At 36.5% G+C, this 15,277-nt stretch overlaps 1 protein-coding gene across 1 annotated transcript in view; it reads left to right on the forward strand.

Moving 5' to 3' along the window:
• The first annotated feature begins 1,085 nt into the window (after nucleotides 1-1,085).
• Nucleotides 1,086-15,277, forward strand: part of LOC103197278 (complement factor H-like) — a 37,718-nt gene continuing 23,526 nt past the window's right edge. Inside the window, exons 1-6 of the mRNA XM_007941177.1 lie at nucleotides 1,086-1,422; nucleotides 3,119-3,298; nucleotides 5,002-5,004; nucleotides 5,316-5,498; nucleotides 5,610-5,789; nucleotides 11,050-11,236. Of these exons, the coding sequence (XP_007939368.1) occupies nucleotides 1,086-1,422; nucleotides 3,119-3,298; nucleotides 5,002-5,004; nucleotides 5,316-5,498; nucleotides 5,610-5,789; nucleotides 11,050-11,236 (1,070 nt within the window). The remainder of the gene's footprint in view (nucleotides 1,423-3,118; nucleotides 3,299-5,001; nucleotides 5,005-5,315; nucleotides 5,499-5,609; nucleotides 5,790-11,049; nucleotides 11,237-15,277) is intronic.

The raw sequence follows: 15,277 nt of genomic DNA on the forward strand, positions 1-15,277 counted from the left end.
AGTTGTCTGTTTTCCAGTGATAAAATGTAGTCCTGAATCTGTGAAAAATGAGTGGATGTAGAGTGTTCCAAGCAAAGGAAACAATATGTGCAAATCTCTTAAAAAAAAAAAAAAAAGTATTTGAGAAATGCTATGACAAGAAAACAAGAAAATTATAGTCAAAATGTGAGCCAAAGGCAAGATAATCCAGGATATTTTAGGACATATCAGCACTGGATTGATTTTATGCTTGATGAAAAGTAATAAAAGAGTTGGAATAAAAAAAAATACCATACAAACAAAGATACAAATATATTTGCATTTATAAAACATTGTTTTTGTTCCTGGATATTGTGCATGTGGTAGTCAAGACAGGAAGCAGTGAGGCTATGTAGGGTAAGAAATAGTAGGGATTCAGATAGATGATGGCTGAGGAGATGCAGAACAGAGAATGGATTTGGGATCTACTTTGTGGTAGAAAGGAGATGAAACATTATTCACTGTTGGGTCAAGGCACTCACATATTTTCTTTGGTTCTCCAGAAACAAGTAGGGTAGTGGCATTACCAATATATGCCTATCTATCTGCTATTTGCGTTACACCTGCAGATATGCTGCTCTTTTTAAGACTGAAAGGAATGTGGTAAATACATCCACTGGCATCCACTTTTACATAGGTGCTACATTTCTCTGTGATGGAACTGAACACATGAGACACTAACACAGTGCTGGCAAAGTGAAAATCATTAGTATTACCTATGGAAAGCAAACAGGAAACAGTAAGAATAGTTTCTCAAAGGGAAAGTGCTTACTTTTCCTCCAAATTACCCATGTCCATTCTTATGCTGCTGGGCAGGCACACTGTGGTTGAGGTCAGATGCAATGATCAGATCACTGCTGCTGCCTGTGTTTACCACCCTACTGCTGGGGGTCCTATAAGAGTCTGCCACTGGGCCTCACTGAGCCTCGCCTCGGCCACAGGAAGACCTCTGCACAGGATATTTCAAATCTCTGCCCTGGTTCCTGCCATACGATCCAGACCTATACTGCCCTAGGGCCTGTGTGGACCCTGGTTCACTGCCCAAGGGAGGGCCAAGCAGCTGCGGCATGGGACCATACACAGGACTCCCTGCCTTGCACAAAGAAGTATTACCGGTTTTTTTGCTCTATCTACAAGTTACTGGAGGCGCCCTCTTCTGTCAGCAAGCCCCTGCCCTAAGATCTCTCTCTACGAGCCAGAAAATCACAGCTGGTTTCAGAGTTCCCATCACTCATACTGTTGCTGCTGATTTTTTGCTCCTTGGCTCTGACGTGCTTGCAACTATTTCTATCCATCTCACAGCAACTTCAGTGTTACAGCTCTATTTGGCAGGTCCAGGAGTTTCTTGGCACAGTGTCTCTCCAGGTTCCAAAGATGAGTTCTCTCCTGACTCTTCTCATAGTGGTGAGGTCCCACTGAATCTCTGTGGGATAGGCCCTTATATATTCAAACTTCTTGTCAATTTCAAGGTGTGGTCCTCTCAACAGGTCCATGATCTGACCTATCCCTTGATAGACCACAAGTCACTCAATTTTAATAATTATATACAAACGCCATGTAATATTATTTTGTGGGAATTGCAAGAGCATAGCTAGAAAGGTCATATAAAAGTGATTCATTGCACTACAGCCATTTTCTAAAATTGTGCTGGCAAAACAAGACCACTTTGAGGAAAAATACTGCAACTTTTCTATTGGACTTATTACAGGTGGACTAACGCATGGTCATTCAAAATTGTATATGTAAACTGGAGAGTTGAATATATAGGTCTAGCCAGGAGATATACATTTGGATTATCAAAATATTTATTATTACAGCAAAGCAGAAAACATACAGAATGAAGAGGAAGAGAGTGTACATCTGAGCGCTGACATTTCAATATGTAAGTCACAGAGAAGGTGGCAACATAGATAGAAAGAAGGAGGATTCAGAGAATCAAGAGGAAAAACAAAAGAATGACTTGTCATAGATGTGAAGAAAAGAAAATGTTAAATATGGACATAACTCATTGAAGAAGTTTGCCTATGACAGAGAATAGAAAGACACAAATACGACCAGAGGAAGTTACACACTGAAGGAAACTGTTTTGTTTTTATTTTTCCTTTTTTTTTTTTTTTAACCTTGTTATTATAAGAACATGCTGACTGATGAAGATAAGGCTCTAGCCGAGAGGGGAGCAGACAGAGATTGAGATCAGGAGATAGTTCTCTCCCTGTGAGTGTGGGAAATAAAGGGAACCAGAATATCTGAGAGTTACTGGGCTTTGGTGGCAACAGGGCTGCTTCCAAATTTGTAACAGGAGGAAAGAAGGAAAATGGGTTCCATAAATCCAATGCTGGAAGAAACCAGAGAGTGATGGTTTCTATTTTCTGTGAAGTATGAGTCCAGCTCATGGGAAAGTGAACAGTGTTTGGGTGTAGGAGAAAGAAGAGTGCTGGTTAGAGAGGAAGTCTAAACTGCAGACTGCAGGGAGAAGAGTGAGTTTAGTACAATGATGAGGTAGACTAGTTTAACACTGTTGAGAGTCCAGTCAAATCTGAGTCATTTAAGCTGTCAATGAACACCTGTTAAATAGGCTAGAAGAAAGTGGTGAAAAATATACATGTGTAGGCTAGGGCTGGATCATAAAGAATTTGATTCTTTTCTGTGATTAGAGGCAGATAAAGATTTTTTAAAGTCAGACCTTAGTCAAATTTGAGGACTATTCCAATGCTGCTAGACATGACAGGAAAATGTGAAGGAGAGAAAGTTGAAGAGATGGCAGTAGAAAGTAATGTGTTTAAAATGTCTTCCTTTTGCAAATTTTATAAAAAATGTATGACCATGTGAATATATTAGTGGAAATTAGTGGCACAGTGCAGGACTCCAATACTTGAATGAATGAATGACAGCTCAATATTCTTTTAAAATATAGAGTGTAAACAAATATAAGTTTTCTTTTCAAGGAAAAGGGTTTATCTGGGGCCCCTCTGTGTATGCAGCACCCAGAACCTTATTTTAGCATGCCACATACAAAGATTATCTTGGCAAAGATAAATTCTATATTCTCATTTAACTATTTACTTTACTCTTTTTTTTTTTCATTTTTTTTTTTTTTAAGAAAGAGAATGTGGTGTTCCTAATATACCCCAAAATGTAGAAGCTTGGCCCAAGAAAGACAAATATAAAGTTGGAGATGTACTGAGTTTCTCCTGCAGACAGAAATATCCACTAATTGGACCAAATTCAATTCAGTGCTACGACTTTGGATGGTCTCCTAAATTTCCACCAACATGTAGAGGTGAATATTTATTCTGCAACTAATGATAAAAGAATTAAATATTTGTATATCAACACCTTCTTTTTTTTCAGTTTCTTCACCTTTCAGATTGTCTATAAGCTAACACATTACACCAGATATGTCATAACTGGGAAGGATATGGGTTGGGTTGTAGACAGCTCAGATAGATACTTCTCCAATTGTTCCTTGAAATGTGTATTGGGAGTATTCAGAGATATGTATATGGCACCAGAGATTGAAAGTACTTCTTTTGTTTCTTTTCCTTGTCTTATAATACCATGATTAATGTTGAACATTTTATATAGATAGGTCTTACCTCATATTTCATTGTGTTTCTCTTAACAACATTCTAACACTTTAAAAACAATTCAATCACACACACACACACACACTCACACAAAACCCACTGCTATCAAGTTGTTTCTAAGTTACAGTGACACCCATTGTGTTTCTGAGGCTGTAAATCTTTACAGAAGCAGATCGTCAGTCTTCCTTCCATGGAGCCGCTGGTGGGTTTGAAGCACTGACCTTCCAGTTAGCAGTCAAGTCTCTTATGCACTACACCACCAGAGCTCCTTAATTCAATCACATGTATGGGTTAATCAAAATTAAAGTATATTGATGCAAGAGACTGTTAGACCATGTGATCCTTACCTATATGACCATGAGACCAGAAGAACTAAGTGGTGCCTGGCTACCACTGTCAGCCTCTTAGATGGGGATCGGTGCAGGAGATCCTGGATAGAGTGGGAGAATAATGTGGAACAAAACTCAGAGTCATAAAAACAAGACAAGTTTTGCTGGTCAGACAGAGCCTGGTGAAACTCCTGAGACTATGGTCCCTAGCCACCCTTCAGGTTTGGAATTGAACTCACTCCTGTGGCTTCCAGCTGAACGATAGACAAGCATATGGGGTGAACATTTCTATCAGGTAGACACATTACTTGGAGCAATCAATCATGGGAGAACAGAAGAGCAGTGTTGGCACATGGAGACAGCTGGAGGTGTTGCATGGGAGGGAAGAATACAGAGAAGAAGTAAGTATGGGGAGGAAGTAGGAAGAGAGCTGTTATACTGTGGGAAATTGCAGTCAATGTCATGAGACAAAATGTGTATGAACTGTTCTATAAAAAATGAATTTGCTCTGTAAACTTTCACCCAAATCACAATAAAAATTAAAAAATAAATGAATAAAGTATATTGATTGTCTCAAGAAATGGCACTTTTTTCAAAAATTTTGTGACAATGTTTCCATGGAATATGAATATAACTTAATTTTACAAAACCATATATGCTTTTCTGTACACATCTTTAAAATACCTAGATTATTGAACACATTTAAAAGGTTTCATTATACCTACAATGAACTATTTTATTTTATAGATAGATAGATAGATAATTGTTGTTGTTGTTATGTGCCATTGAGTCAGACCTGACTCATATTGACTCGTAGCGACCCCTCCTTGGGTTTCTGATGCAGTATCACTGTGGAAGTAGATTGCCCAACCTTCCTTCATTTATATGTATTTATATGTATGTATGTATATATATATATATATATATATATATGAAACCTTTTGCCATGGATATAATTCCACTTCATCCCAAACATATATATACGACAGAGTAGAACTGCACTATATGGTTCCCATGGGTGTAACCTTTATGGAAACAGATTGCCATATCTTTCTCCCATGGAACAGCTGGTAGATTCAAACTGCTGAACTTCATTCAGTTAGCAACCAAACATTTAACCACTGCACCACTTTAAGTAACAGCTTTGAAAAATAATTTTCAGAAAAACATCATTATTTTTTTCATTTTCATTGTTTTAGAATCCTATAATGAAATAAATGAACTGGGCAGTGTTCCTTTCTGGTCACTCTAAGTAGGAAGGAGCCAACTTGCCAGCACCTAACATAAAAAACAATAAAATGAATAAATAAAGATCGCAACATTTTTTTTTTTTGTTATTGTAAAAGAAAATACCATTATTTTAACACTATTTCTATTGTAGGGAAAGTAAAGTCTTGTGGTCCACCTCCTCAGCTCCCCAATGGGGTAGTTAAGGAAGAAAAGAAAGGAAAATATGAACACAATGAAGTGGTGGAATATGGTTGCAATCCCAGGTTCCTGTTAAAGGGATCTAGGAAAATTCAATGTGTTGATGGAGGATGGACACCTCTGCCTATATGTGTTGGTAATGTACACAAAATATTCTATTTAAATTTGAATCACCAATTGCTATTTGCATTCATATAAAGACAAATTATGTTTTAAAGATAAACTTATTTTTGTGAAATTTACATAGAGGAAGCCAGTACATGTGGAGAAATACCAATACTCCAGAATGGCTATAGTTTGCCCTCTGACCCTCCCTATCACCATGGAGAATCAGTGGAGTTCAGTTGCGCAGAATCATTTACAATGGTTGGACACAGATCAATTACGTGTGTTCGTGGAATGTGGACCCAACTTCCTCAGTGTGTTGGTAAGAATATACTTTTCAAATTAACATTTAATAAACTTTAATATTTTTATGTAAAAATATATTTAGAGATATTGCTGAAAATGTCAGGTGTTAAATTATAATGAATCTAATTGTTTGTTGTTTATAACTCAACATGTGTGTACAGGGGAAAAATATAAACTAGCAAAAGAATATTATGGTTCTTCTGTTCCTGATATATTATGGTTTATTGTTAAATTGAGAAGCTAAATTTTACTTATAGATCACCTTTTGATATAAAATAAGAGTACAAAGTATCAGGAAAAGTATGACTTTTGCACAAATACCAGTACTGTTATTATATGATCATTTTTTCAGGACCTGGAAAAAAAAATAATAAAAGTTAGAAAATACTTATTTTGTAACTTTTGCCTCTCCAAAAAACTTCTAACAATGATCATTTCTGTGTGTTGCAAATGCAGCAGTGAATGTGCTGCATTGTGGGTGTCCACAGGCCCCCTCAGTCAAAGTGTAACTTAGTGACATAATGAAGTAGAGGCTTGGCCAGGAAACAAATCCGAATGATGGACTTAACTCTGTGATTCTACCTGCTTCCCCCTTTTATTCCTGCAATGAACGTCTTTGCACCTGTTGGTCTTTGTGAACTTGGGTGAACATTTCTGATGAAATATTTTTAGACAGAAGGTGAGGTACCAGGGTCATCATTGGCTCACTAACACCTTTGGCTCTGAGGGTTATGTCTCTGAAGCTCTTCAAGGGCTGGTCTAGGGCTTCAGGCTTCCCCCTCCCCTCTAACTTAATCTCTTTTTAAAAAAGTATTTATTCTTCTTTGAGTGAAAATTTACGGAGAAAATTAATTTCTCTTCAATAATTTATACACATTTTGTTTCATAACATTAGTTGCAATTTGTGTAACAAATTGTTACCAGTGTAACAGCAATCTTCCTGATTCCTCTCTGGGTTTCCCTGTTTCCATTCTCCCTTCTTTCCTGCCCCTTCCGGCCTTCTGAGTTTTGTTTTGTGGCAAATGCTGCCACTTCCCCTACCCCCACTCCTTTTTAAATTGTGATTTAGATGAAAGTTTACAGAGAAAATTCATTTTCCATATAACAGTTCATACACATTTTGTTTAATGACACTGATCGCTATCCCTATAACGTAACACCTCTCTTCCCACTTCCTCCTCATGGTTACCCCTTCTCTGTGTATTCATTCCTGCCCTCTGAGTTATCTACATGCAAATACTGCCCTTCTGATCTCCCGTGGTTGATTGTTCTAAGGAGTGTTCCTACAGGGTGTTCACTTTGTAAACCTGTCTATTGTTTGGCTGGAAGCCAAGGTAATGAGTTCAATTCCAGGCCAGAAGGGTGACTAGAGGCCATTGTCTCAGGAGTTTCACCAGTCTCTATCAGACCAGTAAGCCTGAACTTTTTAATGATTTTGAGTTTTGTTCCACATTTTTCTCACACTTTCTCCAGAATCTCCTACCCTGATCGCTTTCCAAGTAGTTGACACTGATATCTGGGCGCGATCTAAATGCTCTCAGGGTCTTGTTAGGCTGAGGTTCACATGGTCCACTAGACCCTTGGACTAATTGTTTCCATGTGTTTTTGGTTTTCTTCATTATTATTTGCTGTGGATGAGGAGAGACCAAGTGTTGTATCCTAGATGACTGCTTGCAAGCTTTTAAGCAGTCTCTAGTCACCAAAGTAGGATGTAGAACAATGTTTTTGTGTAGTACTGAGTTGAGCTTGAAGCCCCCCATGATCATGGTCCCAAGCTCACAGGCCCCAAAACTCACTCCTCCAGAGTGTTTTGCTGCAACTAAGAAGTTGCCATAATTATGTTCCCTTTTAGCTCTATTATATGTTTGGGCTTTCTTATATCACATAAAATATGTACGTAGAACTATCATCTACCAAATTTATATATTGTCATGGGTATATTCCCTTTTGCCTAGACATACCTCAACATAAAGCCAGTCTACCTGTGTATCCATCTGTAGATTAATGTTTATTATTATTGATAATGCAGTATTGTGTATGTAAAAGTGTTTATCATTGATATCTGTACCTCTTGTACATGTCTCTGGTGGCATAGTGCCTAAGGCATTTGACTGCTAACCAGAAGCTTAGTGGTTCAAACCCACCAGCCACTCCTTGGAAGGAAAGTTAGGCAATCTACTTCCATATAGATACTGCTTCAGAAACTGAAGGAGGGATCACTATGAGTCGCAACTGACTGGACAGCAGTGAGATTATTATTATTTTTTAATTGTGTTGGTCACTCGCTTTGGCATATTGCCTTTCCCTTCACCCAAATCAATACTTACCTCTTCCCTATCTAGCAGTTTTCCCTTCTCTCCTGTCCTATCCCTGGTAATCAACAGAGAAATCTTCCTTCCATATATAAACCTTCCCTTGCCTTTTTTAAATAGTGGACTAGTACAGTATTTGTCCTTCTGTGATTGACTTACTGTGTTCACCATAATATCCTCCAAGTTTATCCACATTATGAGGGATTTTGTGGATTCTACATTATTCGGTGTTGCATAGTATTCCAATGTGTTCATGTGCCATAGGTTATCCATTTCTCTGTAGATGGACACTTAGATTGTTTCCAACTTTTGCTGTTGTAAATAGTGGGTCAACGAACATGGGTGTATGTATATATATCTGTGTCCTGACTCTCACTTCTTTAGGATATATACTTAGTAATGGGATTGCTACTTTAAATGGTATTATTATTTCCAACTTTTTAAGGAATCGTCATACCAATTTCCACAGTGGTTGTATTATTTTAAAGCCCCACCAGCAATGTATGAGAGTTCCAATTTCTCCACAACCTTGTCAATATTTCTTATTTTCTGTCTTGTTGAACTTTGCTGTTAGTGCTGCGGTGAGACGGTATCTCACTTTTGTTTTGATTTGCATCTCTCTCATGGCTAATGATCGTGAACATTTCTTCATGTGTTTGTTGGCTGCATGAATATGTTCTTTGGTGAAGTGTCTGTTCATGTCTTCGGCCCATTTTTAATTGGATTTTTTTGTCTTTTTAATGTTGAGGTGTTTGTGTTTTCTGTAGTTTTAGAGATAAGTCCCTTGTCAGACATGTCATTGACGAGTATTTTTTCCCAATCTGTAGGTTATTTTTTACTCTTTTGGAGAAGTCTTTTGATGCTCATAAGAATGTAATTTCTAAAGATCCCAATCATCTAGTTTATCTTTGGCTGTTTGTGCATCTTTACTTTTGTTGGTAGTCTATTAATGTCATATTAAACCCCATTGCTATTGAGTCAGATCCAACTCATAGCTACCCCACCTTGGGTTTCCGAGGTGGTATCACTATGGAAGTAGATTGCCCAACCTTCCTTCTGAGGAGTGGCTGGTGGATTTGAACTGCCAGGCTTCTGGTTAGCAGCCAAATGCCTTAGGCACTATGTCACCAGAGCTGTCAATGTCATATTAGGGCCCCTAATTTTGCACCTGTTTTTTCTTTGATGAACATCTATAGTTTTAGATTCTACCTTCCCCTTTGATGGCCAATCATAATAGGAAGGATAGGGGCCCTGATTTATTTTCCTTTAAATAAATTCTTTCTTAAACTTCACCTGAGTCCTTCATTTAATCATCAGATTTCTAGACACTAATTAATTCCAAGTGAAGGTAGAGCTGACGATCAAGCTCCATGAATATAGCTGTTTGTTCACTGCTGTATTCCCAACACGCAAAAGACTAGCTAACAAGTAAGAGACATTCACAAAGAGCTTGTGACATGAGTCAGTACCATGTTGCTGATTAATTCTTCCTGTTTTCTAAACATATTCTTGTTAACGGCACTGACAGTCCTTCTTGATCCAACATCATCAGGCATGAGAACTGTCAGCTTTTCATTTTAATCTATATCAAAACCTCAGCTTATTACTCTTTTCCGAACTCATCTTCATACATTTAATTCTCTACATATACTTGGCCGAGTATGACCCCCTTCCAGCTATTGTAGGTTTTACTCCACCAATTATCCCTTTACAACGTTTATTTTGATCCCTCTCTAGCTGGGTTCTCCATTCTTCCAGATAAGTTTATTTTTCAGCGAATAAACAAAGAAATCCAGTCACAAAACCATCAATCACGTGACATAACAATGACAATACCTCCTCATGACTATCAATCTTCCTGCAGTTAGTACTGTGCCTCATAAAACAGCTTGCTTTCTCTCCAGCAGTACTTTTTGCACTGTGTAGGTCTTTCTTTCTTCTAAATGGGAATAAATTTCCCTGAAGTCTCCACCATGCTGTGATCTGACTCCTTTCTTTCAAGGTTGCATTAAAAAACCATTACTTTTCTTTGATCAGTCACTTGACATTTCTTTACTCTGCTCAGTCTCACTCAACTCTGCTTTTCTAACCATTAACAACAAATATCATCAAAAACTTATATTGCTGCTTTACCAAAGACAAGAAGTAACCCCATAATCATAGAATAATTGAAACATGTAGCTATATAACAAGCTTCTATTGGCTATGCATTCACTCATTTTGAGCCAGTAAAAATTTATTATTATGGCATTGCAATCTAATTGGATTAGAGGATGATGTGGTGTATAGAACAGCTTCTCAAAGACCCTAAAATTATACAGTAAAGGAGGTTGTGATCTTCCACACCTAGTCTCTTATTCCAAGTACCTCTCTCTTTTCTAGTTTTTTCTTTCTTTTTTTTTTTTTAGTCGTGTTGAACAGATCTGCTAAAATACTTCTTTCTGTAAAATACATCTTAGACTTTCTTTAAATTATATTTCATTACTTTTCTGGAAAAGAATATGCATAAACTAGCAACTTCTTTTATTCTATCCTATAGACAATGATTTTATTCCTAATGCTTTAACGCTATTAATGAAAAATTATACAGTGCCTTTCGAGATCAGAAAAACAAAAGCATATGTACATTTGGACACATTTCAAATATGGGTCCACATTAGGTTGAGTGATGGCTCTTCACTATGTAGATCATCCAAAAAAGTGACCCTTTTAGGCTCTTCCGATTCCCAAAGTGCAAAATATCTTTATGACAGGTATTTATATTGATATTTCAGAGAATGGACACAAAAACTGTTTATACATAATATCCAATCTTATGTAGTATGATCAAGAATAACTTGGTTGATTGAATTTATAAGCATAATTCAAAATTTCCTTGTAGCATTGATTCTGTAGCTATAATTATAAAGTAGTTGCTTAGATTCTTTTAATCACTCTTTTCATGGGAATATATTTACTTTCCAGCCACAGAACAACTTAAAAAGTGTCTTTTATCAAGGACACGTAAATTTGAATCAATCATACCAGATCAGACTGAATTTGATCATAACAAAGAAGTAAGTTACAAATGCAGAGATAAAGCAGAATCCAAACAATTAACCTGCATGAATGGAAGGTGGGATCCCCCACTAAACTGCACCTGTAAGGTCTTGTTTATACAGTTTTTTAAAATGCTTGCTATTTCTTCCTAACTTGTAAAAGGGATATGCTTCTGTCTATTTTTTTTAATTAGTTATTTATTATTACAAATGGTTTTCAATCTGTAAGGTAATTTAAGAGATAACCAAAATCCTGTTTCTAAATAATACTTATACCTGGTACATCAATTGGCTGTATCACAAGCCACACAAAGCTTGAAGGGTCTAGATTAACATGTGGACAGAAAGTGTGCTCATTAGTGTTGGAGCCCCATTGTTTCAGTCCTTTTCTTACACACAACCAATCTACACATAAGCCTATGTCTATATTGATTTTCTGTCTATTACCTATTTATTTCTATCTGTCTTGAAATCTCTGAGTCAAAGTAACATCTCCAATTCCAAATGGACAGCAGACAAAATTCATTCTATCTTGCCACTCATCTGTGCTTTTCTTCTCCAACTGCAAGAATGTGAGAAGCTTATGCTATTATCTTAACACTTGCAATGACTTTTGTATGTCTAGCATAAATAAGCATATACTGACAGTAGTTTCACAACAATTCTAAAGCAAAGCTACCATATACAGTTCACTATGTTTAAACTGGGAGCTCTGGTAGCATAGTGCCTAAGGCACTTGACTGCTAACCAGGAGGCTGGCAGTTCAAACCCACCAGCCACTCCACGGGAGGAAGGTTGGGCAATCCTACTTCCGTAGTGATAACTGCCTCGGAAACCCAAGGAGGGGTCGCTAGGAGTGGGGGGCCGACTCTATGGCAAATAACAACAACAACAACATGTTTAAACTATTTTTACTTTAAAGAAGCTACTAATATTTATATGCAGTGAAGTGTCCATGTTCCTCTGCATTCCCTTTTAGGAGCTTAGTAGTTTTAGCATTTGCATTTAGGTATATTGTCTACCTTAGTTTGCTTTTTGAGTAAGGTGTCAAAAAGATTGATTTTCTTTTTTTCAGTATGGATAACCAGTTTATGTGTCGAAAAAACTTCAAAATGGAAAGCAATTCACTATAGTGGTGTTGGTTTATTTCTGGACTCTCTATTTAGCTCATTTATTTATCTTTCTATCCTTCTGCCCAAATCACATTGCTTCAATAACTGTAACTTCATAGTAAATTGTAAAGCCCAGTATACATTCTCCAAATATAATCTTCTTTTATCAAGATTGATCAAAGGGACCCTATTGACTCAATGATTAAGTGTTAGGCTGTTGTTAACTGAAATGTTGCTGGTTCAAACACACCATCCTCTCCACAAGAGAAAGATGTGGCAGTCTGCTTCTGTAAATGTTTACAGACTCGGATACCCCAGGGGACAGTTGTATTCTGTCCTAAAGGGTTGCTATCAAGGGCAAAGTGCTTTGTTTTCAAGATTGATTTAGATATTGTGATCTTTGCATTTCTGTAGCAATTTTAGAAAACAGTGTAACAATTTTTTAAAAATATCTGCTTAGGTAATGAAAGGAATGGCATCAAATCTCTAGATAAAAGAAGGAGAAATGACATCTTCAACTTATTGGATTTACAATCCATAAACATTATATATCTTGCCAATTATTTATATCTGCTTCCTTTTTCTCAATGATGTTTTTAGTGTAGAAGGTGTGCAGTACCATAATGCTTATTTCTAATTTACATTTTTTGTTATTATATATGCTATTTTTGCAAAATTATATTTTCCAATTCTTGATGCAAGTAGAAATACTTGATTTTTTCTTTTTCTTAGATCCACTATTTTAAAAATTTTTATTTTGATTTGGGTGTAAATTTTCAAAGAAGATTTGTTTTACTCTCAACAGTTCATGCATGTTTGGTTGCAGGGTACCAATTACAATCCCAATAGTAAATAGCTCTCCTCCCATCTCTTCCCAGTGAGTATCCCTTTCCTGTGTCCTTCTTGTCTCTGCATTCCTGTCTACCCAGTCTTCCCTCTATGCAAATACTGCCCTTTGATGTCTCATGGTTGGCTGCTCTTAAGGGCTGCATCTCCCTAGGGTAGGAGGGTGCATTTCCTTGGGGTAGGTGTTCTGCTTGTAGTCCTTTCTACTGTTTGGCTGAGAGCTAATCCACAGAAGTGAGGCCAGTCCACACCTGAAAGATAACCCAGGGCCATAGTCAGAGGTGTTCTACCAGTCTCTCTCTGACCAGTAATTCTGGTCATTTTTGTGGTTTTAAAGTTTGTTCCACATTTTTTCCTCCCACTCTATGCACAATCTCTAATTTGGATCCCTTCCAAGTGTTTGGCATCGGTAGCTGGGCACCACCTAGTTCTTCTGATCTCAGGGTTGTGAAGGCTAAGGTTCTTGCGTTCCATCAGACTCTTGGATTAATTATTTCCACATGACTGATGTTCTTCACTCTTTTTTGCTCCAGATGTGGACAAACAGTTGCATCTTAAATGGCCCCTCGAAATCTTTTAAGACCATGTTGCTACTCATCAAAGTAGGATGTAGAACATGATTTTTATGTGTTGTGCCAATTGAGCTCAATGTCCCCCAAGACCATGGTCCTGAGCCCTCAGGCTCAGTGACTCATTCTTTTAAGGTGTTTGATTTTTGCTGAGAAGCTATTCCAACCTTGTCCCCTGTTAGTTCTATAATGTATATAGATATTTTTGTAGCATAGATATACATGTAAGAATATCATCAGCCAAATCTATCAATAGGGACTGGTATATTCCCATTCGCTTACTCACATCTGATCTTCTCACCTGTCCATGCATCCACCTGTAGACTAGTGTTTGTTGTTACTCGTAGTGCAGATATACTTGATGTTTGTGCATTACTTTTGTATCCTAGAGCCCTACTAAACACCCTTATTCATTTTAGGTATTGCTTTGTAAATATCATTGAATGTTCTGTAAATAATTATTATCATTTCAAGTAAAAGTCTACTTCTTTCTGTGCATTTTTTGCTTTTGCTTCATATCTTCTGACACAGTCTGGAACGTCCAGTTCAGTGCTGAGAGGAAGTGATGAGAGCAAACAATCTTGATCTGTTGCCAACCATTGTATACTTAGCCACAATTATGATATTAGCTTTAGGATTTTGAAAAATACTCTTTGTCACATTGAAGACGTTTCCTTCTATTCCTAGTTAGTTGAGAAATTTTATCATTAACGGATGATCAGTGTGATTATATTCTTTTTTCTGTACTTTTTGATATGATTAAATGACTTTCTTCATAGTTCTGTTAAAATGTGAAATTCCATATTTTGGTTTTTGAATGTAAAACAAATCTTTCTTTTCTGGGATAAATTGCACTTCATTATAATATATTACTGGCATGATGATATTAATATTATTATATATTTTTGAAGGTTTTGATTTGCTAATACATTGTTGAGAAATTTTGCATCTAGGTTCGTGGTGGATATGGTATTTAGTTACAGTTTCTTGTAATATCTCTAACAGTTTTTGTTATTAGGGATATTCTGGCCTCATATACAGAGCTGAATTTTCACTCCTCCTCTGTAGTTGGAAAATATATGTGTAATATGTGTATTATTTTTATAGAAGTATTTATAGCATTCATCTACAAAACCATCCTATCTGGTAGTTTACAATTTTGTAAGACTTTTTCTCTCATGAATAATTCAATTTCTTTAGGCATTACTATGCTATTATGATTTTCTCAGGATTGTCTCTTCTCAGGATATGGAACTTGCATTATTTACAAAATATATCCACTTTTTTTTAACTTATCCAATTGATTGGCATACAGTTGTTCCTGAAACTCACTTAATATTCTATTTTCCTTTTAATATTTATAGAATCCTTTGTGATATTTATTCTTGCATTCCTGATACTGATATTTTTTTTCTGTTTTATCTTAATCACTTCTTCCAGTATTTTTTGTATTGTATTAATCTTTTCATATAACTGATATAGACGTTTTACATTTCTCTTTTTCTTTTGTATTTTTAGTTTCTTTCACTTTCTCTATGTTTATTTTTATTATAATTTGCTCTCTTCTTTGCTTTGCTAATTTTCTTTGTTCTGTGGTCTTTATTCTTTTCTCCCTTCCCATTACTTT

Source organism: Orycteropus afer, unplaced genomic scaffold (genome assembly GCF_000298275.1).
Source record: "Orycteropus afer afer isolate SDZICR_OR568_19922 unplaced genomic scaffold, OryAfe1.0 scaffold00075, whole genome shotgun sequence".
NCBI lineage: Eukaryota > Metazoa > Chordata > Mammalia > Tubulidentata > Orycteropodidae > Orycteropus > Orycteropus afer.